Source organism: Callorhinus ursinus, unplaced genomic scaffold (genome assembly GCF_003265705.2).
Source record: "Callorhinus ursinus isolate GAN/ISIS: 27379988/994484 unplaced genomic scaffold, GSC_fseal_2.0 scaffold73, whole genome shotgun sequence".
NCBI lineage: Eukaryota > Metazoa > Chordata > Mammalia > Carnivora > Otariidae > Callorhinus > Callorhinus ursinus.
Genome location: NW_027397135.1, coordinates 54,231 through 78,290, shown reverse-complemented (window position 1 = coordinate 78,290; position 24,060 = coordinate 54,231). Strand labels below are relative to the sequence as shown.

Sequence of the window (24,060 nt, the reverse complement as noted above, 5' to 3'; positions counted from 1 at the left end):
CACATTGGTTCCATGGCCCAGACTACTCAGTGTAAGGCTTAATGCCAAAACACCCATGGTTTTGAGCAAAGCTGTTTGATGTTGTGCAGTAGCTAGGAAGTGTGAAATAGACAAGCTCACGTGTTAAATATGGGCTGGAATGTTGATTGTCCATGATCACCTCTCCAAGGGCCCTGACTTCGTACCTCGTGCACCTACCCTCATTATAACAGACGTATAGAAGTAGGTTTTTGTTTTTTCAGACTCCAAATTCATTGGTTTTCCAGTAAACAATATAAATAGCTACCAGTCATTTAAGTAGCTACTATATCATACCTACTATAAAGATTTAGAATCTTTTTAACCAAGGATGATTTTAAAAACATTTAACGAAGTGTACAGTACAGAGGCACCTGGGTGGCTCAGTTGGTTAAGCACCTGCCTTTGGCTTAGGTCATTGATTCCATTTTCTTGTAGAGAGTCATACTCTAATTTTTTCTAAATTTCTGTCAGCTCCTGTATTTTGACTTGAACTGGACCAAAGCATGTTTTGTTTTGGGTTGTTTTTTTCTTTTTTTTTTTTTTTTTTGGCCTGTTGTTTTTAAAGAAATACACTGCAATTCAATTTAGGGCTATCATCATTTCTAAAACATAAATGGGAAAAAGATCAAGATAAAGATGTTTTTGGAATTGGTGGAGAATCCTGGAAGATGAAACACTGGCCTATTATTTTGGGGACTACTTTTGTGTTCACTGCGTTTGATTTTTTGAAAACATCACCAGACTTAAGCTGACTTGTCAAGACCACTTTCAACCACCAAATATATATGTATATATGCCAGACCACAGTCTATGAACTTCATTGTGCCAGGAAGATTCCTGTCGGCTTGAATCGAAGGCATGTGCTCGTTTCTTCCTTCATTCAGTTGACAAGTATAATTTGAGTTCTCTGTAGATGTCAGGCTTTGTTCCAATCTAGGGGAGACAGTGATGCAGGCAGTAGGCACGGCTCCTGCCACCCTTGTTCACAAACACTGGTGGTGGAGGAGGCCAAGACTGCACAGCCATCGGGATTTCCTTGGGGATGGTCATGTGCATGGGAAAGAGCATTTGAGTTTTCTCCTTGTGTGGAGTAAACATGAGAGCAGGGCTCCCACTGTGCCTCCAGGTATGAGCCCCCAATAGGTCAGAAGAAGACCTAATAGATCACAGGAAGCCAGAGGAGCTTGATTTTTTGTCTGTCCTTCATGGTCGTAGAATTATGTCCAGACTCAAAGTGCTCACTCTGAAGCATGCTGTAAATTAAATTAAATATACATATGCCTTGGAAATGATGTACCTTACTATCTTCCTCAGGAAGAACAAAGCCGCTTCTTGAACAGGCCTGGGTGAGGGTTGTGCACTATTATCGTTTGTTCTAAGTGTGATACTTAGAGGTGAATATCAGGTTTCAGGTGGTTCTTCCATTGTTGAGGAGCTCTTTGTAGATGATGGGTGCCTAGTGATTTTTTAAGTGTTAGTCTTGATGTGTGCTTTTTTAAAAAATGAGGTGAAATTCACATAATACAAAATTAATCCATTTAAAGTGAACAGTTTGGCTTTAGTATATTCATAATGTTGTACAACTGTTAACCTCTGTCTGGTTCCAAAACATCGTCATTACCGCAAACCTCCTACCCATTAAGCAGTTACTCCATCCCCTCTGCCAGACCCTGGTAACTGCCGATATGCTTTCTGGGTCCAAGTCCCAAGTGGCTCAGATGCTCTCTTTGAGACTTACTTTGTGTGGCCCGAAGGGAAAGGTGGTCTGACTGGAACAGCAGGAGAGCAAGGTTCGTATAAATGGAATCATACAATGAGTAACGTTTTGTCTGTCTTGGTGTAATCTTTTTGTCACATAGGACATCTTGTGTTTTGGCTTGACATTTTTAACAGGGCTTTGGTTGTAATTAACTGGGATAAAAAAAAAAAAAAAAAACCTCCCCTATTCTCTCTTCTTAGTGTGTGTTGGTCCAATTCACAAGCCCACATGGAAACCATTCCTAGCCATCAGCACACTTGTACAGCCTGTGTAAGACCAGACCCATTCAAGTTTTTGACAGTAATGCCCACCTCCTCTCCCCCTGCAAACCTCAATCCCTGTCCCTCCCCATACGTCAGAGTTAGACGTGGCAGAGACATGGCAGAGCCTTAGAGACAACTTCTGCTGGCTCATCCCTCTCACTCTATGGGTGACAGCGTGGAGATTTATCTAGTCCGTGGATAATGTGGAGCTGAACAACCAGACCAGCATGTGTTCCCATTCTGTGTCTGCTTCTTGCCCTTTCTTGTTCGGTCTATCCTCCCAGCTCCCCCCAGGGCAGAAGGGCCCCTTACATGGACCACTCCTCATGAGTGGACACGATTTGGAACCAAATGTATGATCAGGAAAAAATGTTCTTTTTGAGATCAGAGAAATTTTCTCTGACAAATTGCCTTCTGTTCTCGCAAGTCCCAAGTGGCTCAGATGCTTTCTTTGAGGCCTACTTTGTGTGGTCCGAAAGGAAAGGAGGTCTGACTGGAACAGCAGGAGAGCAAAGTTAAAGTACACAGGGGTCATATTGTAATCGTAGACAGCACTGAGGGCTGATGTTTGACGTGTTCTCTCACAGCAGCCCTGGGAAATTGTTGTCCCATTTTACAGGCTAAGGAAATGGAGACACAGAGTTTAAGTGATTTAACCAAGAACACACCCAGAAAGTGGTAACATGAAATTCAAATCCTGGCAACTTAATCCATAGACAACCATCTATTGACTACACCAGATGCTATGTTTTTTTAAAAGGGCAGGCTTTCCAGAAGTATATTTATAGACCAGTTTACTAAAGCCATCGGGGTCACAGCTAGGCTGAAATCTGTCCATGCTGACATCAGCACATCCTACAACCAATATTTAGATCCAGTGGAAGTACCTGGTTTATAGCTGAAGGGGCAAAATGAAAGCAGAAATGCTTGTGCAGGCTTAGCCTTGAGCTTCTCAGAAGGAACGTGTGTTCTAATCCCCTACTTTGGATGTAAAGCAAGTATCAAAGAGGATGTAAAAGAAAGACCCCTGAATTGAGAGTCTGGAGCATTGTTTCCATGGTTAACCAGTGAGGTGGCCCTGGAGAAATCATCTCACCCTTCTCTGCCAGTTTTCACCCCTGTAAGAGTGCTGTACCTGTTAAACTCTATGTTCTCTTCCTGTGTTCAAAAATCTACAACTTATTACATTAAAAAATTAAGGATTTCCAAATCCCTTGTGATATTTGCTAGGCAATTGACATGACAGATCATCCCAGCATAGGTTTTACTTACCAATGCCACAAGCTATTCAAAGGCTACAAAAACCAGAGGGTTGGCAGTTGGGTCTTCCAAGGGCCACCATCCGCTGCCTACCCTTCCTCAAGATTCAGGCTCTAGTCTGTCATCTGGGTGGGTTCTAGGCTGCCCCGAAAGGTGCATGTGGTTTTTGGCAGGGTCAGGGTGGGAGTTTTGCCGACAGACCATGATGACATTTAGGTGATTTGCAGATCACCATTTTTGGTCTAGTCTCTGGGTGGGTCTGGCGGACCCACCTTCTGCCACCCCAAGCTTGGGTCCGCTCACAAGAAGGCAGTCTGAGCAGTGGCAACAAATGCTTCATGGATCATTCAAAGATAATGGGGCCAGGGGCAAGGTCAACTGTTCATTGCAGTGTAAAGGCATTTTCCTTAATGAGGCTGTTTTTGTGACTGGCTACTTTGGAAACTAGATCTTACTCATGGTGCCATCTCTTGAGAGTGCACAACACACTGCATTCACCTTTGCTTTGAAAGAGAAATCCACCTTTCCTATCCACGTCTTTCATAGACTTTGCAAACAAACCTCTAATTTAACCTTCCGTGTTCTACTGTGTATCATTATTGGATATTTGGCCATGACCTGAAAGGCCAGATTCACCAAAAATTCATTAATGTTGAAGATCTGAGGTTCTGCAGAAAAGTGTGGTGCTAATTCAGACAGGCGTTGCCATGGCAACAGTGCTGCCAGTGGCCGAGCTGTGCTGGGACCCGGCTGCTGAAGGTTCATGATGGCACTGCAGGCAGTACTCAGGGAGTAGATTGAAAAAAGATGATTGAGATGGTCAAGGGGAAGAAAACCACTAACTTCCTTTATTAGAAAGGGACGCCCATGGTTATATCAAATGAAGTTTGTAATACCAGGTGCCACCTTGGACAGGAGCACCATTGGAGGCCTGGTGTTCTGGGGGAGGGCTCACCTCTGCCATCCTGCTGAAGGAAACTGAGGACCTGAGCTGTCCTAAGTAGAGTTTGTGTGAAGAGGAGTACTGGCCACCAGCCCATGGCTTGGTACATCAGTCTCCAGGGCTGTAATGAGGCTAGCTGCCTCTTAGGCTTTTCTTTAAAATGCATCTGGAGGAAAATCCTGTATTTCCATAGAAATGCTTGGCTCTTCAGACAAACCAAGGACTCACATTGGATCCAGATTAAGGGATGGCCAGGAAAAGGCAAGGATCGCCTATGACCAGGATTCCCTCTGTGATATAATTTATCTCCCTTTGTACTTCCCAGAGGGGCTCAGGGGTCCCTCCATCTCTCATGCTGATGAGTGCAAGAATCAGAACTAAAACTCGGATCCCCGGTTGTCACTGCAGTGGTACTTCATTCTATCCTGTCTCCTGCCCTGTAGGATGGGTTAGGTGAGTCCTGTGGTCCTTCCAGCTTTGGGAGCCTACTCATCTCTAACCTGTGAACACAACTATGAATGTCCAGGTGCCAAATTTCTAACTCTGCAGTGCAATGGATAAAGCCAGGAGGTGGTTGATCTTTTACTTTCCCATTCCACACATATTTTTCTAAACAGTGAATCTGTGGGCCGATGAGCAAAACTAATGTTAAGGGAAATTCTCTCCGACCAAGCACTTCTCGTTAACTTTCTATCATGTAATTAGCTCTTAATTAAGAAGGATTTTATGACATATTTGCTTAGATACCCAATAGTACATGTAAATGAGTATTTTATTTATAAACTATGAATCTCATTTTAAAGAGTAGCATTCCGAGACTGTAAGTGAATGTATTCTAGTTTATGAAATTCCACTCATATTCTTTATCAAGCATCCCTTGCTTGGGGTTGTCCAGAGGGAGCAGTGGTCCGTGGGGACGCTCCACATCTTAGGATCATTACAGAACTCTGATTCGAGAGGAGTGTCATCTTCTTGGATACAGGATGGTATGATAAAACATGGAATTTAGAGTTAGACAAACTGCATCAGTCCTGGTTTACTGACAGCCTGAGTTACTTGATCTCTTAGAGTTAGCTGGCTTGTGTAGAAAATGGGAATGATACCTAATAGGGATGTTGGGCACATATTATGCAGTAAATGGGACACATCCGGGATAAGGCCTAGAGAGCCCTAGAGTCACAGGAAAGGTTGGTTTCCCCCATGGGCTGCAGAATGTGCATACATTGAAACTGTCGAACAGAAGCCTGCATCTGGATCAGAATGATTACGCCATGCTTGGGGTAAATTGGTGAACCTAGAATTCAGTGATCTTTCAGTCAAGCACCTCTTCCAAGAGCAAATGTCTAGAAGATGGGCACTCTGACTCCAGTATAAAGTGTTCTTTAACCAAATTAACAATATACAGTGCATTTCTTACATCCTTTACTTATCATTTGTGTCACTTGCCCCAGGAGTATTTTAATGAAAATGAAATGCATCCCAGGAGCATGTAATGGAAAATTAAATGAGAAACCTGAAAACATTAAAAAATAAATCACAAAAAATTATATCAGATTCACTATTACTAGTTTTTTTTTTATTTTAATGCTCCTTATACTTTATACAAAAAAGTGAAAGTTTCAGTGGTACTATATTCTAGAAATACTGGCCAAGCCCAGGAGGATTTTGCACAAACCGAGGCTGGAACAGATCTTTAAATAACAATCACGGAGCCTGGCATGGATAAATATGTGACAGCTTCATCCATCCAGTTCAGGTAGAAAGACGATTGGCATCCAGCCCACTGTGAGCATGGGGCATCGGTCCAAAGCACCCAGGTCCTCTTCGGCCTGCTGCTTTTCTCACAGCAGCTCACTCTTTGACACATCCATTGGGGCATTCAAGACCGATGTTTGTGTGTAGATGCTTGGTGAATCACTCCCCAGCTGCTGTTCTGAAAAGAACATCTAAAATGCCTACACGGGGAGGAAAAGGAACAAAGAAAATGATCCTATGTCCGCTGATCAGGCCTGGAGGGATCTCACCTCATTTTAAATCATGAAACAAACATGTTTTTAAAATGGCATAGAGGGGCGCCTGGGTGGCTCAGTCGTTAAGTGTCTGCCTTCTGCTCAGGTCATGATCCCAGGGTCCTGGGATCGAGCCCCGCATCGGGCTCCCTGCTCGGCGGGAGGCCTGCTTCTCTCTCTCCCACTCCCCCTGCCTGTGTTCCCTCTCTTGCTGTGTCTGTCTCTGTCAAATAAATAAATAAATAAATATTTAAAATAAAATAAAATGTCATAGAGCCTATAGAAAGAGCATCACAAAAGAAGGAAGGAATTGCATTGTAGAGTTCAAATTTTCTTTAGAGAACAACAACAAAAAATTACCAGATTTTTTTTTGTCAGTAAAATTCCAAGATGACCTTCATCATGGGAAACAAAATTGAAAGAGGAGTGATAAGGTAACCACATTGAGATAAGGAAGCTACTTCTGAGACATATGAAAAGGGAGCTCCATGACATAAGAAACAACTTTAAGGGGAGGAGATGTAATACTAGAATTAAAACTTGTGGATGAAGGGGTGAAGACCAGACACCACACTGTAGAGAAGTGATAGGTAGACTGGTGGAGCTCTTCCAACACAAAGAGGAAAATCATAAGGAAAGATGGTAGGCGTGGGGGCCAAAGACTGAGGAAAGGACGCACTGCTAATCAGTTTGCCAAGAAGGAACCGTGAAGAAAGGAGTAGCCGCCCCACCAGCCAGCCCCACGCAAGAAACATTTTTCTAGTTGAAGGGATTCCTGCCTGCAGATCATGAGAAATCACCAACAAAAGGCAGAATTAATGACGGACTAACATCTGAATGTATTCTTTTAAAATTTTAAATTCAGAGTTTACAAGAAAGTTCTGCAAGTGTTTCGACTGGGGGGAAAGAACATGCTAGCAAAGAACAATCAGGTGGACCTCAGACACGCCCTCCCCTGAGCTAAAGTTGGAACGCCTGGCTGACTTTGAACACACAAAAAATCACATTGTAGCCGTTTTACCCCAAGACAGTGTACTTGGTCACATGTGAAAGCAGCAGAGAGATATTATCAAATATAGAAAGGCTATAGAATCACTAGAGAATTCCTGAAAAACATTTTATGAAGATGTATTGTGATAGACCGAAAGATGACTCAAAGTCATCATGGATGGAAAGAATAAGGCAAATGTAACATGTCATTTGAAGCTACCAGATGGTAGGTATTTGGATGTTCACTGCCTGGTTCTTTTTATTTTCTCTGTATTGACTGTTATAATAAAATGCTGGGCAAAAACTCAAAAACAGTCCTTAATAGAAACATTATAAATGAATAAAAGGATTAGTGTTTAGTATTTAAATTATTTAAATGTACAGTCTAACCAATTGCTATTAATATGGTTACAAACCAAGATCTCCCTTCGGAGTATTATAACATTTAAAAGCTAGAAACCAACTAGTGTTCAATGACAAAAATGATATAAATAAGTTGTCAAATAGAAAACACAATAAAGTACAAATTATATAGGCCATTGATAAAATTTTTCTAAGAAACAAGATCCCTGTGTTATAAAAAAAACAGACAATAAAGCCCCACTAGGTCCAGAAAATGATTGAAAATAAATAAATGTTACTTCTTTTATTATCTTTAAACCCATGGTCTCCATTATTTTTTTTTAATCAGAGGAATTTCAGTTGAAATAACCTAGCCAATAGATACATATGGAATTTTATACCAGGGTTGTCCTCACCCAGACCAGTTACTGGCAGGTGGCTTCTCAGGCATTGCTCAGAGCCCACATTGCCAAGGAAACAAACAGTAAATAAAATGAATCCATAAATTACACAAAGCCCAAAGATCACAAATTCTCGCGTAGCCAATCACTGCTCATCTGGAGTCTGGGTCCCTGTTGACCTGCCTTCAGGGCGCCGTCTCCTGGAGGTCTTGGCTCTTCTCTGTCATCCTGTTGTGTCTCCCTACTTTGCAGGATACACAGGCCATTGTTGCATGCATTCATTTTATCCCACCTCCAGAAATTTTGCTAAGAGGTGTTTGGGAGGACACTGACATGAATGCCATGACCACATCGCTTTTCATCAAGGAGTTTGTTGAGGCAGAAGTTGAAGAAAGCAGTAAGATCTGTGTGGTGTGATAAAACGAGAGCCGTTCACCTCAAAGACATTCCATGCTGGTCCTTGTGGTTTGTGTGATGCACGTGCAAATTGCAATAGGGTGTCTGTGCCTCATGGGCTTTGTGGATACAGTAAACGTGCCTGAGGGCAGGGAGAACTTTTTAATGTCTCTCTGCATTGTATGTCTCCCCCCCTCCCCGCAAAAATATATTTGGCCAACAGACAGTACAGTCTGGGCAGAGGATAAGATAATGGTGTTTCCTTTAACATTTGGAGGAACAAGAAAAATTGAACATCAAAGGCTTGAAATACTTTCCATGGTTTCATTCGTCTGGTCTCCCTGGATGACACTTAAAAAAAAAAAATAGAAGTCATGAATCTTTGTGGTTTTTCCTAGCAGGTGTAACATCTCTGGTAGCAAACAGAGTCCAGAAAATGTTTTCCATTTCTCAATCTATGAATAGCTAACAAATTGGACTCCATAAAAATAATAACAAAAAGAGGGATAACTCTGTCGCTGAAACTCTTTTCGATCTGGAGCTAACACTTAATCCGAGCAAATGGGAGTCCTGTTTTCTGTTGTATTTTTATGTGGTTCTGTTATTGCAGTCGGTAAATATGCATTGGAAATATTTTGGTAAAGAGCAGAAAATGTGCAACAGATTCCAGGCATAAAGGGAGGATTGGGGACCCCTGATTTTCAGAGCAATTCTGGAGGCAAAAAGATAGGAGGGAATATAGGTAGCAGACAGTCCCTTCTGTTTCTGTAACCGTCTTAAGGTCTGTAAAATCAAAGTGTTGTATTTGGCTAGAGAAATAGGAATTCATTGCTAATGGACTCAGAGAAGGGAGGGATGTTAATTTCTTCCCTTTTCCAAGTAGGTCATTCAAAATGTTTGGTTTATTCTGCTCTGTAGTCAAAGTGCCAGTTTCCTTGGTGCCCCGCCTTTACTAGCATTGTTAATTTCAATCTTTTGGTGATATTTATTGGCCATCATCCTTTCATCCCTTTTTGTGTATGCTACAGAGGTCAGGTAGATTGCTGACAGGTAGAAGCTGGGCTATTTGTGCTTTTTGAGTTCAGCAAACATCAGAGTGTGGACAGACAGAGCCTTTGGCCTCCCCCTGCTGGTGGCCAGCATCACAGCAGCCACACTGTCTGGTCTAAATCACATCCAGCCAAAGACGCCTGTTTAACTTACTTAGCAAAGGCAAGATGATGACATATTGCAAGGTACATCTTGCAGTAGTAAAATCGGATGCAATCAAATTCATAGCTACTTAGAGTGCTAGAGGTAAATCAGGGACTCATCATTAACATTCTATTTGTATGGAGAGAGTTAAATTATTTTTGGCAACACCATTAATACTTCACAGAAATATATTCTCTTCTGGACATATATCAATTCAGTTGAGAGTAAAATCCAATCACTAATAGTATGTGCTTGGCACATATATGTATGGAAGGATTTATGCATAATCACTTGGAGGATTATTAAACCACAGAGTGGTTGCTTTCCTGTAACTATGTGTATGTGTGTTATGTGTGTGTGGTGGTGTGTACTGTTCTGTTTGCCCGTACCATCTGCATGATATATAGTCCATCTGGTTTGATGCTCTTGAAACCAGGGGGATATTCACTCCATGGTGTGATTTTCCAAGCAGATGGAAAGCATAAATTACTTGGAATTCCAATAACACAACTTGCTTTCTACATTTGAGCCTGAAAGTCCATTGTATGCATGTTGTCTTTATGTATAGTTCTGATGTGGAAGAACTTTGCTAGGTAATCCTTAGGGTCCTGGAGAAAGCCTGTTGATTTCTTCAACAATAAAGCTATGAGCAATTGTTCACTGCTCTTCTTGGAATGAAGATGCCCTGCTAATTTATGTTTTCACTATTACTCTCTTGACAATATCAATGGTACATCCATACAAAGACCATGTTGATTTAAAACAAGAGATGTAATTCTCTTAAATTTTTAAACTTTCTATTAGGGGGATTGTCAGTCATTCACCAAAATATGAATCCCCACTTCGATAATTGTTAGCATTTAAATTTGCTTTAAATGAATATATTACAATTCACATAAAGAATTACTTTTCTGAACCCAGTAACTTAAAGACAGGGTGGAAAGAAAAGAAAAAGAAACGGTACGTCATGGGTGTGACGACATTTTGGATCATTGCACATTCTGCATGAGCCAAATTTCTATGAGAGGCAAGTAAAGGTCTAAGAATATGAATAATCTTTGGCCATATAACAAATAGTATTGCTGTTAGCACTATTTTTCATCCCTAAAGTAAAATATTATGTTGTAGAAAAATGTATTCGGTGGCAGGTCATTTCTCTTTAATTTATTACCTATAAATTTGAGTCAGAAGGAAGGTTTTTTTTAAAAATGTGCTGCTTTGAGAGTAGGTATGTGGCTCACGTTCTCTATCTCCCACTTCTGATGCCCACTCGGCAGGCATTGTCCATCCCCTGCTCTCTGTCCGAGAGTCAGTATCAACAACACTGGAGCTTTCCTAACCCAATAGGACAAACTGGGTAAAATTTATTCAATAGAGAAGAGGAATGGCTAATGCTAATCACACCAAGATAGCAAGATCAATTTTTGGAATACGTGTCCTGGGTATATTATATAAGCTCAATCGAATATTCTTCTTCCTCAGTCTTTTCTGATTTGAGCTTCTCAAATCAGGCCTGCCACACTGATGTTAGAGTCTTAGATGTGTGCTCTGCAACCAATCTGCCTAAAGTTAAAACTTCTGATTGCACTTTCTTTATTTAAGTAGTGCAAGTTTTAAACACTACTTACAACTCTTCTTTGGACTGCCTGCAACTTTAGAAAATACTCATTTTTTTCTTTTGCACTTCTCCTATTAACTCAAAATCTGATTTGAGTTTTTATTATAATGCATATTTCATGACAAAAATTATTTGCCCTTCATTCTCAAGAAGTCTCATTGAGAAAACTCCCCAGTGTATTTTTTTTTTCATGAATGTGATTTAGCTTCTGGGACCTTCCCCATGAAGATTTTAGAGTTTATACTGAAATGTGGTTTTTCTAAATTCTGACTGTGCATGATGAGGATGCCTTTCTTACGGAGCTTTCTTCCATGACACAGGTTTTGGGGCAAGGCCCCTTCCATTTTGTGACTCTGATGTCTTCAAGAGTTTTGTGACCATCAGCTTTCAGGCAACCAAAGTAGAAACAGCTTGTGAAGGGGACCACCCAACCCTTAAAAGCCATGTCTCTTGAATGACTTAGGTCACTTCCACTCAAATTCCATTTGCTGAACCTGACTGCAAGGAAAGCAGAGGAATGTAGCCTCGTTGGGGGCCCAGAAAGGATGGGTGTTTTTGTTTGTTTGTTTGTTTGTTTTTTTTAACTGAAGTAGAGTTGACACGTAATGTTCTCTTAGTTTCTTGTGTACAGCATAGTGATTGCACAGGTCTGTATGTTATGCTCCGCTCACCTCAAGTGGAGCCACCATCTGGCACCCTACAGTGCTCTTACAGTACCATTGGCTAGGTTCCCTGTGCTGTGCCCTGCATTCCGGGGGAAGAGCAGTCAGTTCTGATGGACGGAGGGCAGACTCTGCCTTGCCGGAATCCTGAGCTTCGGTACCTTCCACAGAGCTTTCCACACCTGATAGCCTCCACAGAGGGGCCGGAGGTGAAAGGGCTGGGGCTGGCTCTTCTTGAGGCCCTGTGCAGATACAGACATGGCCTGTCTGGTGTCCGGGCTGCAGGTCATACCTGGAACGGACGCCGATGTGGCTGTTGGAACCGTGGTGTCAGCCGCTGAGGAGGCCCCAGTGGAGGAAGCAGAGACAGAGAAGGCAGCTCTTCCTGCTGGGGAAGGAGCAGGTGTGGAGGAGGCCAGGACTGACGCTGATACCACACAGCCTGTAGATAGTGACCGATCTCAACCGGAAGAACCAGAAGCAGCTGCCCCTCAAGTGAGTATCCCAGGGAAATGGAAGTTCTAGGGAGGCAGTGCCCAGGGTGGAATGCGGTTTATTTGTGAGTGCTGGTAACAACTCTGGGTGCAGAACAGGTTTGTGGCCATTACATGGTACCCTGCTTCACCAAATACAATTTTATATATACACATACATACATACACATACACAATATACAGTATACAATTACATATATACTATTAAACAATATACAATTATATAGACAAAATAAATTTAAAATAAAATTCTACATAGATAATATAATTACATACATTTGTAGAATTTTTTATATTTTAAATTTATTATATATGTGTTCTTTATATTTTTATTTATTATTTATGTATTTGCATATAAGATTGTCAACAAGAGTCTGAGCCGGGCTTTCTCCCAGCGTCAGCATTGCGAGGTTCACACAGGCCCCCAGTGATGGAGAAAAAGAATAAAGCACAGATGATGTAAGCGTGAGGAAGAGAATGTGACCGGATGGCAGATTGTGCCGATTACGCGAGGAAATAGCCATCCAGTGCTTTGCCCAGTGGCAGGCACGCGGGGAGAACCCAATATTAATAGTTATGTCCTATCATTATTAGTAGTATTTGGGGATTGTTATTATCACCAAAGCGCCCCAAATTCACCATTGGGGAGCTCCTTTCAGCAAAAGTCCATTCCTGTTGGCACGTTCAGGAGGCCAACAGGTCATTAAATACATACATGAAGTCATTGGACTAGCCCCAGCTCCTCACTTCTTCAGAGAAGTGTTTGTTCAAAGTCCACAAATCCATATATTCCATGATGTGGGGGGCACACACAGCAAGGGCAGGTCTTCTAAACCTCACACTTGGTCTGGATTCCAGAAGGGTAACAAAAGTGGGCTCTCGATGTGATGCTCTCCTTTGTCCTGATTAGTTTACTCATAAGAAATTTCCCCCAGATCTCTTCAGGGTTACTCAAAGCTTGAAAATAAATGCTCCCTTTCATCCCACTAGAAAAACATCAGGTAGTATTGGTATTTGGAGAAATAACGCAAAAATATGTGCCATTTGTTCATGAGATTTTTCTTGTCACAACGCCAGAAGTGTTTTTGTACTATATTGTTAGACTTGGAAAAGTGTATTATTTTCTCCAAATTGAAGAATGGAAGTGCTTAAGCCCACTGATAGCTGAGGGAATAGAGAACTTGATCTGAAAGGCAATAAACATCTCCAGGCTTCCATTATGCTAGTGAAATTCGTCTCCTCTCGCATCTTTGTTACAAAATAAAAAGGAGATCTTGATCCTTTGGTTCTGCTCCCCTCCCCACCCCCCAGTGTAGAGTCCTCGGAGGAGTGGTTGGTGGGAACTGTCATCCCTCCAGCTCTAACTGCAGTGTGGGCTCTGTGATAATCAGCAAACAAAACAGACCTGGATTTTCTCCAAACACCAGCCAGATCTGTACAAACAATACGGTTACAGGCTAGTCAGGAGTCCCGTGGGTCTCTGGGAGAAAAGCAGTCACAGGAGTTTAAATGTCAGCTTCAAAGAGTGTTAGTATTCAGTGGGACAAGAGTGGACCACGGCAAAAATGAGGCCATTCTTGGGACCCTATGACGTTCCCCTTCAGGATGGTCTCCCCACCCCCACAGTACTCCCCCCCCCGCCGCAGTCTCCTATGCCTTTTCCCAATTTCCACAGAAACCCACTCTTTGCAAACGGCCTGACTGCTCAAGGATCCAGAAATTAATCCCACTAAGGGTTTCTGTCTCAGGAGAGTGAGGAAGGTGACCATGCCAGGAGGAAGGTCTTGCAAGGCTTGAGGCCCAAAGGTTTGGGCCAGGTTTGGGGAACGGCGGGCATTTTGTGGAATGGGGGAGGTGGGGAACGTGGGAGCCAAGGAGGGTGTGTCAGGGACGGAAGCAGTGCACAGCGCACCGGAGGACGTAGAAGTCTGTCTTCCCAGCACCTGCTCAGCACCGCCACATTTTTCTCCCTCCAGGAGAAAGTGATCCCTTCAGTCGTCATAGAGCCCGCCTCCAACAATGAAGGGGAGGGAGATCACGAAGCGCCGGCAGGTGCAGAGTCGGTGGAGACCCCCAATGCCGCGGCTCTTCCGGGCCCCGTCGGTGAGCTGCCAGAACTGGCCGCAGAGCCCGAGGCGGGCCAGGACTCCCAGCCACTGCCCTCCACTCCATCTGCAAGCGAGGTGGCTCAGGAAGTGCCTTCTGGCTTCCTCTACAAGGTCTTGTCATTTTGTCTTGTTTTAATCTGGGGGCCATTCGTCCTTCCTTGGCTTTGGGACCCCTTTGCTGGAACCTTTGGTTTTCGGATGTTTCCGTTTGCATTTTGCCATACGTATTCTTTCTGGGTACTGCTTTCCCCACGTCACAGGGTAAAATGATAGGATTTCCGGGCTGCTGGGCAAGCAGAAACGACAGTAATTACTTTCCATTTTTCTGCAATCCATAGTTAAAGATTGTTTGCCACAGGACAAATGATATGCCCCTTGGTAGTGAATGGGTGAACCCCCCCAACCCACCCCCTATGTGCCCTCCCGTGCTTCTCTTCCAGCCCTGTGAGTCCCTCCAGCCCTGGGCTCAGACCAGGCCTTTGAAATCCTCCGTGTATGCATCTGCTTGGGGCTGGATTATACACCAGCCTGCCTGGACGCACCCCGGCTTCCCTCCCTAACTGCAGTGTGGCCTGAGGAACATCACTCCTCACTCTGTGAATTGGGGAATAAGATTGTCGTTTCCAGCTCTGACATTTTATGATTCTATATAAAAAAATACACATTTTAATAGCCAATCACTTAATCTCAGGGGGTAGGGCTGAGGAGAGGGACATGGAGAAATAAACCCTCCATGACTGAGTAGTTGCTCAAGTTGGGTGAGTACCTGGGTCATTATATTACTCTTTCTGCTTTTGTTTCTCAAAAACTTTTATGATTAAATTTTAAAGAAATCTTTCAAAAAAAGGAGAAAAAGGGTAGGGGGAGAGGACAGTATTGTTTAAGGGTATAAACTCACAGTGAGTAGTAGATAAGCCCTAGAGATCTAATGCACAGCATGGCGAATATAGACAATACTGTATCATAATCATCAAATTTGCTCAGAGACTAGATCTTAATTATTCTAGCCACTAGAAACAAATGATAATTACATAACGTGATAGAGGTGCTCAGTATTGCTATAATGGCATCATACTACAGTATACAAATGTATCAAATTAGCATGCTGTACACTTGAAATTTGCACAATATATGTCAAATTTATTTTGGTTTTTAAATTTTATTTATTTATTTAAGTAATCTCTACACCCAACTTGGGGCTCAGACTCACAACCCCAAGATCAAGAGTCGCATGCTCTTCCAACTAAGCCAGCCAGGCACTCCAAATATATTTCAATTTAAAAAAAAAAAGAAAGAAAGAAAAGAGAAAGAAAAGAAACAGATTGGCATGGTTTAAAGGTTAAGATAGGAAGTTTTTAAAGAAATTGATCACAGGGTTTAATTAAGTAGTAATTCCCATAAAATATGGGAAGTGATGATTTTTCCCATTATTTTTTAAAATGTTATATGTACTATTTTATTTAATTGTAATTTTATTGGTGGGAGGAGTCAGGGGAGCAGCAGAGAGAGAGGGAGAGAGAATCTTAAGCAGGCTTCACACTCAGTGTGAAACCCAGCCTGGTGCTCGATCTCACTACCCTGAGATCGTGATCTGAGAGCCAAAATCAAGAGTCTGATGCTTAACCGACTGTGCCACCCAGGTGCCCCTGATTTTTCGAATTATTAATTATTCAACAGAAGTGAGGTTAGAGGAATTTTCCACTAGGCATTATTAGTTCAAGTTTAAGAACAATAATAAAACATGAGTGATAATAAAATGAAAATATCTAACAAAAATATGACGAATTAGAATTTAATTGCACTACATGTCAACTCTTGCAGAGGCATTGCATTACTAAACGTATATCCAAATTGTCTTAATATCAGTCTTCAAGAATTGGATGTTTTAAGTAAACAGGACTTCCTTTCTATGATTAAAGGTCTTCTTCCTTGGGGTATGCTGGGATCATTGTCTTTACCTAGCTTGGAAAGCCTACAAGTACTTGCTGATAATCTGGCTGGAAGACTTCAATGTTACATTTCCTTTTCTTTTTAAAAATTAGTAAATTCTTTAAAAATCTTTTGCAGGTGGAAACACTGCATGATTTTGAAGCAGCAAATTCTGATGAACTTACCTTACAAAGGGGTGACGTGGTGTTGGTGGTCCCCTCAGATTCAGAAGCTGACCAGGTAAAGAGTGAGATTGAAAGGTTCTGTGGACTATGTTTTTTTTTTTTTTCTCTGAGGGTCACTGGGACACAGTGGTAACTGAAGACATTTCTATTTTCTGAAATGCTGCAAGGCACCTCTGAAAAGGATTTAGGGCTTATGAGCACAGGACATGGCTAACTGTAGCTTTTTAGGACACCTCTTTTGGGATACTGTTATATTGTTTCTTAATAGATGACCATTTCTTTTTTTTTTAATTTTTTATTGTTATGTTAATCACCATATATTACATCATTAGTTTTTGGTGCAGTGTTCCATGATTCATTGTTTGTTCATAACACCCAGTGCTCCATGCAGAACGTGCCCTCCTCAATACCCATCACCAGGCTAACCCATCCCCCCACCCCCCTACCCTCTAGAACCCTCAGTTTGTTTTTCAGAGTCCATCATCTCTCATGGTTCGTCTCCCCCTCTGACATACTCCCCTTTTCTTCCTCTCCTGTTATCTTCTTCTTTTTCTTTTTTCTTAAAATATGTTGCGTTATTTGTTTCAGAAGTACAGATCTGTGATTCAACAGTCTTGCACAATTCACAGCGCTCACCGTAGCACATACCCTCCCCAATGTCTATCACCCAGCCATCCCATCCCTCCCACCCCCAACCACTCCAGTAACACTCAGTTTGTTTCCTGAGATTAAGAATTCCTCATATCAGTGAGGTCATGTGATACATGTCTTTCTCTGATTGACTTATTTCACTCAGCATAACACCCTCCAGTTCCATCCACGTCGTTGCAAATGGCAAGATCTCATTCCTTTTGATGGCTGCATAATATTCCATTGTGTATATATACCACATCTTCTTTATCCATTCTAGATGACCATTTCTTACTTTGCATCCACTTTCTAGGGTTATTGTCTCTGATACATCAGTTTTTAGGAAATATAGCGACTATCCATGTGCACTCAAAATCCCCCCCTTTTTTTTTTAATTTTATCTTGTTACGTTATGTTAGTCACCAGTGATGAGTATTAAGGAGGGCACGTACTGCATGGAGCACTGGGTGTTAATCTGAAAACAATGAATCGTGGATCACTACATCAAAAACTAATGATGTATTGTATGGTCAAAATCCCTTTTAAAAGTAGTTGCCTCTAGGGGTATAGAGACTGACCAGGAAGGAACATGAGGGAACTTTCTGGGGATGGAAATGTTTTCTATCTGAATAGTGATGTGGATTACATGTGTGTATGCATTTGTCAAAACTGACTAAAGTGTATACCTAAATGATGTTTGCATTACCCAGGATTGAAATTATACCTCAATTTTGAAAGACTCTTAAAATAAATCACCTTTGAGCATAGTGTCCTGATGTGAAGATGCTGAGAATTCCATTTTGTTCTTTGTTCTTATTCGTAGGATTTGTGAGTCCCTAAATCGTATGCAAAATATGTAAATGTGCCTATTAACATGTTTTTCTGGAGAGAAGAGCTCTAATCTCTATAATATTCTTAAGGAGATTTCTTTAAGAAATCTTCCCCCAAAATAAGGTCACTACCTTAGAGGTTAAGGTTTCCCATGGCCCCACATTTTGTTCTTTCTCTTGATAGTACATTTAAAAGATAGAGCAGGTGCTGGGTCAAACAAACAAAGTCTCTACCACAATAAAATTCAATTAGAGATCAATAACAACAATATAGCTTTAAAAGCTCTAAGTATTTAAAAAATTTAAAAATATACCTCTGAATAATCTGGACCAAAGAAATCATAGTGTAAATTAAAAAAAATATTTCCTGGTGATCATCAATTTCTAAGTTTTTAGTCCAAGAAGATAAAAAAATAGATCCAATTAAGTACAAAGCACATGGAAGGAAGAAATAATAAAAATAAATGCACAAAAGATTGCACTAAAAGAGGCACAATGGAGAAAGCTAATAAATCCAAAAGTTAGTTCTTTGAAAGAATTAATGAAATTGTTAAAACCTCAGATGTACTCTTCAAGTACACACACAAAAAGTGACAAAGCATTAATTACTAGTATCAGGCAAAAGTGGTTACATATCTAAAAATCATTAAAAACTCCATTATAGGGGTGCCTGGGTGGCTCAGTCATTAAATATCTGCCTTCGGCTCAGGTCATGATCCCAGGGTCCTGGGATTGAGCCCCGAATTGGACTCCCGGCTCTGTGAGAAGCTTGCTTCTCCCTCTCCCACTGCCCCCTGCTTGTGTTCCCTCTCTCACTGTGTCTCTCTCTGTCAAATAAATAAATAAAATCTTAAAAAAAAACCCAAACTCCATTATATAAACTAATATTTTTTGCATTAACCAAAAGTTATCTTTTAAAGAAATTAAGAGGAAAAAACTAGTCTTTATGTCTACCAACATCTTTACCATTTCCTGTGCTCTTCCTGGTTCTTCCTACAGATCTGAATTTCCATCTGGTCTCATGTCTTTCCACCTGAAAAATTTTCCTTCTTTCTTTTTCTTATTTTAAATACTGTTTTTCAGAGTGCCTTTTCTTTTTCCTTCTTGCTTTTTTTTTTAAGATTTTATTTTTAAGTAATCTCTACACCCAGTGTGGGGCTCAAACTCACAACCCTGAGATCAAGAGTCCCATGCTCTGAGCCGGCCAGGTGCCCCTGCCTGAAAACAATTTTTTCCTTTCTTTTTTTTTTTTGTTTTTAAGATTTTATTTATTTATTAGAGAGAGAGAGAGAGAGAGCATGAGCATCAGGAGGGGCAGAAGGAGAGGGAGAAGCAGGCTCCCCACCGAGCAGGGAACCCGATGCGGGGCTCGATCCAAGGACCCTCAGATCATGACCTGAGCCTAAGGCAGATGCTTAACCAACTGAGCCACCCAGGCACCCAAAAAATTTTCTTTACTAATTTCTATAGTGCTAATCTGCTGGCAATAAATACTCTCAGCTTCTGTTTATCTGAAAATCTCTTTATTCATCTTCATTTTTTAAAGATCTTTTCCCAAGAGAAAGAATTCTGAGTTGACTTTTTTTCTTTCAACTCTTTAAGATGTTCCATTGTTTTCTGTTTTCTGCTGTTTCTGACTAGAAATCAGCTGCCATTTGTTTACTGTTGTTTCTGGGTATCCAATGTGCCTTTTTCCCTGACTGCTTTTAAGAATTTCTCTGTATCTTTAGTTTTCATAGGTTCAATATAATGTGCTTAGGTCTTGTGTTTTTTTTGTAGTTTTCATGCTTGGGGTTCACTGAGGGGCTTAGATTTGTAAACTGATGTTTTTCATTACATTTGGAAGACTTCTGGCTAATTTTTCTTAAATTCTTTGCTGCCTCATTCTCTTTTTCCTCTTTTTAATGATTCTCTAATTATACATCTGTTGGACTTCTCGATGTCTAAGACTGTTCCTTTTATGCACTATGTATTTCTTTCTGGTACTCAGGTTGGATCATTTTTATTGGTTTGTCTTCAAGTACAGTGACGCTTTCTTCTGCTACTTTAAAATTGGTTGTGAAACTTATCCAGTGTCTTTTTCATTTCAGTTGCTATACATATGCAGTTCTATAATATTCATGTGTTTTGTTTTGTTTTTTTAAATTTACTTGCCATTTCTTCCCTGAGATTTCCTATCTATTCTTTCATTATTGCCACTTGAGTGTCTTTTTCATTTCAGTTGCTATACATATGCAGTTCTATAATATTCATGTGTTTTGTTTTGTTTTTTTAAATTTACTTGCCATTTCTTCCCTGAGATTTCCTATCTATTCTTTCATTATTGCCACTTGCAGTGTTAGGTACTTGTACATATTTGCAATAGCTGCATTAATTTCCTACTGCTAATTCCAAAAAACTAGTTCATCTCAGCACACATTTATATCAGTTGCCTTTTGTCTGCCGGAGATATGTTCCTCTTTTTTCTCATATCTAGTAATTGTTTACTGATACTGGACACATTGCAGAGTCTGGATTCCATCTTCTGTTTCTGAAGCTTGTTTCTTTTTCCCCCTAGCAGACATGGAAGTTACTAGATAATTAGCTTGAATTCATGGAAGTTTTGTTTTATACTTTGTTAGGATGATTCTGTTTCAATTTTGCCTTTACTTTTAAGATGAATTCTTAGTCCTGAGTCATCTTTTACTTCCAAGGATGGCCCTTCTGGGATTTCAGTAGAAATCCTGAAGGGTTGACCAAGCCTCCTAACTTGGTGGGAGTCAGACTCTAAACTCTGCCTCCCCTCCATTGGCAGGGCTTAAATTTCCCCTTGGCTGTTCTGCCTTCCTCCTGTTGCTTTCTCCCAGACTCCTTGGGGGACCCCTGTATATTCATAGCTTTTGGGGGTAGTTCAGGATTTTAGGGAAGTTTCTCTACATATTTGGTAAACTGCCTCTGTACATCTCTTCTTTTCAAAATATTCCCCTTAAAAATACAGCTGCTCAGGGTGCCTGGGTTTAAGCATCCGACTCTTGATTTCAGCTCAGGTCATGATCTCAGTATCATGAGATTGAGCCCCATGTTGGGCTCTGTGCTAGGTGTGGAGCCTGCTTAAGATTCTCTCTCTTCCTCCCTCTGTCCCTCCCCCTGGTCGTGCTCTCTCTCTCTAATAAATAAATAAAATTAAAAAACATACAGCTGCTCTGGATGCCCTCCACTCTTCCTCTGAATGCCCTGCATCACTCAGACTGAGGATAATACTCAAGGGAAAGCTGTATTAGTATTAGCACGGATCTCATTCACTGCAATTTCCTACTTTTAGGGGTTAAATATTCTCTAATTTTTGCCTGCTTTTGGTCACTGCCAATACCTTCAAATAGTTGTTACATATGTCCACCTTGTTGTTTGTAACAATCCCATTATATAACTTTTTATGTTAGATATTTTATGTCATTTCTATATATAAATAGTTGCATATATGTACGCATAGGTATATATAGATGTGTAGTTATGTATATGTAGATATATAGTTATTCTAGTGTTTATAAGGGTTCTGCGCAGAAGCACTTATCTCATACAAGCGATTTTGCCATTGCCAAAACTGTAAGTCTTTCGTCTACCACATATTTTAAACAGTTAACATTTAATTTTCCCTATTTGCCTCAGCGAGAGATTGATATTGGCTAATATTTTTCATTTTACTATATAAATTGTATTTCAGAACATACATGTTAGAATATATCTTGATCCTGAGTTTGTGCCAGTTCTTAACTTTTTTTCTTTATTGAAACAATTTTAAAATGCATGACTCTGCTTGGCTCCATTAGATTTTTCCCTCATTGTAAATAAAGTCAAATATAGACATTTGTGGGGGAAAATACGGCCTTTTAGATGCTGCCGGAGGTTCAGAAAAAATTGAGTTATCATCTCTTACTTTAAGTATAACTTCGCCCTTCACATATATAACATCATAATTTTAAAGAGGACACTCTTCCTCCTAGCCAGGATATTATCAGTCATTTTATTGAGTTATCTTTTTCCCCGTTTTTTTTTCCACCTTCAAAAATTAGCCTGTCTGAATGCTTATATTGTTCGTCTATATAGCAGCATCAGTTTATAGTCTCAGATTACATCAAATGGGAATGTATTCAACTTCTTTATTTAATTTTGGAGACCTCATTTTATCTGATGTACTTGAACTCTGTTGGGAATTGCTTCAGATTAAATCTAGCCATTCCTCATCCTAAGTGGGATCTCTTTCGTGGACTGGTTAACATAATCAAGACAAGTCATTTCCCACTATTTTTTGCATCATACAGTCTATGTTTCATGCTGTTACTTCCACTCAGCCTTTTCCAACCAGGCTTTGCTTATCTGCAAGAGGCCAAGGGCAAATTGCAGCCTCCATTCTCCGTTTTACATATTGTCTCTTGAGCTGAATGGCCATACATGGTGGCTTCTGTTTCCTTTTTTGTGGCTAAATGTCTCATTTTTATGATGGTACTCCTGTAAGACAGACTGATGTTTCGGAGGAATAGTTGATAAAAAAATACATAAAGAATATATGAATGTTTCCAGCAAGAATGCCATGACAACAAACTGCTTCGTAGTTCATATAAACTTGAAAAATGAAATATTATAACAGCAACAAAAGACAGAATGGCGAGAGCAGGTATCCAGATGTAGCAGCTATTACATGATAAGCCTTGTGTATGCTGGTTTATTTGGGTCACATGATTTGAGCTGGGGGCACAGAGTTCTTTCCTATAAGCGAGTGGTTCAGGATGGAATACGAGACTCCCATGGCCTGGTCCACACTATGGACCAGGGTCTGACCTGGGTCCTCATGTCACTTTTGCACTGTGACGCACAGAATAGGGAGCGTTCCTGTGCATGACATGTTTTCACGTGGTGTCCTCTCTTTGCCCTGGCTAGCATTCTAATCCTTTTCTCTTCCTTAAGAACTCATGTCGTAATCCAGTTAACCTCTACGAGCTGTACTTTAGACAAAATTATACTATTTGTTTTAATGTTCAGTTAGCTTTCCCAGATCCAGAAAATAAATCATTTCAAATGTTTACTGTTATTTTTTGTTTTACCTAACAACTTATTTGCAGATTTTTCCAGTAGTCCCTTGGACCTTGAATGCCCTGTCTTTGTCTTGCAGGATGCAGGTTGGCTGGTAGGAGTGAAGGAATCAGACTGGCTTCAGTACAGAGACCTTGCCACCTACAAAGGCCTCTTTCCAGAGAACTTCACCCGGCGCCTGGATTAGGGCCAAGAGTATTGTAGAAAGAGCCTTGTTAATTGGGTTTTTAAACCTCCATGAAAACCCGAAGAGTTCACTTTTGCTATTACACTCTTAATCATTTACAGGCTGGTGCCAGGCAAAGCTTGGAAAGATATATTAATGGAGCATGTGTGCAAAAAAAAAAAAAAAAAAAAAAGAGAAAAACAAGTAAATTACAGATAAAGTCCTCACTGGTTCCCACGTTATCCATAACAGGTTTCTTTGTGCTTTGTCCAAGCTGTGGAGACTCTTGTACTTGATCCCCTCCCACCGTTTCCAAAGTAGCTTTCTCCAGACCAGAACCTTCATTTCTGAACACCAAGTGTATGGTTCCTGAGTGCCTGCCCTGCGGAAGACTCGATGAATTATCCTGTAGTACGAGATTATCTCCTTCCCCTGCACAGGTGTGAGCACGTGATCTCTCTCCCTTTCAAGCTTGTTTCAAACTCAACTGCTACACAAAAGGTTCTTTTCCAACCCCTCTCTCTCTGTGTATATGGCCACGCGGTTCCACATGCTAGTTCCCATCACTCCAAGATCTATGTGTATGCACAAAGCTACATATACATAGTTGCTTCCTTTCGTTCCATTGTATTTTTTGCCTCTCGAGTGTCATTGATACATGCATTGCTCTTGCTCTGTCTGGCATTACAGTGGCGGTTTTGCCTCGGGGCAAAACCAACCATCCCATTGCCAAAACAGTCGACAGTATCTGCGTTGGGTAATGTGCATTTGTCAGGATGTGATGACAGATAGC

At 40.9% G+C, this 24,060-nt stretch overlaps 1 protein-coding gene across 2 annotated transcripts in view; it reads left to right on the top strand.

The window, feature by feature from the left end:
• The window catches only part of AMPH (amphiphysin), a 320,442-nt gene extending 296,933 nt beyond the window's left edge, over positions 1 to 23,509 (top strand). For both annotated transcript variants that reach the window (XM_073886903.1, XM_025853126.2), the window contains 4 exons: positions 12,144 to 12,353; positions 14,329 to 14,571; positions 16,528 to 16,629; positions 23,181 to 23,509. In XM_073886903.1, coding sequence (XP_073743004.1) covers positions 12,144 to 12,353; positions 14,329 to 14,571; positions 16,528 to 16,629; positions 23,181 to 23,288 — 663 coding nt within the window. In that variant the 3' untranslated portion in view covers positions 23,289 to 23,509. The remainder of the gene's footprint in view (positions 1 to 12,143; positions 12,354 to 14,328; positions 14,572 to 16,527; positions 16,630 to 23,180) is intronic.
• The last annotated feature ends 551 nt before the right edge of the window (positions 23,510 to 24,060 follow it).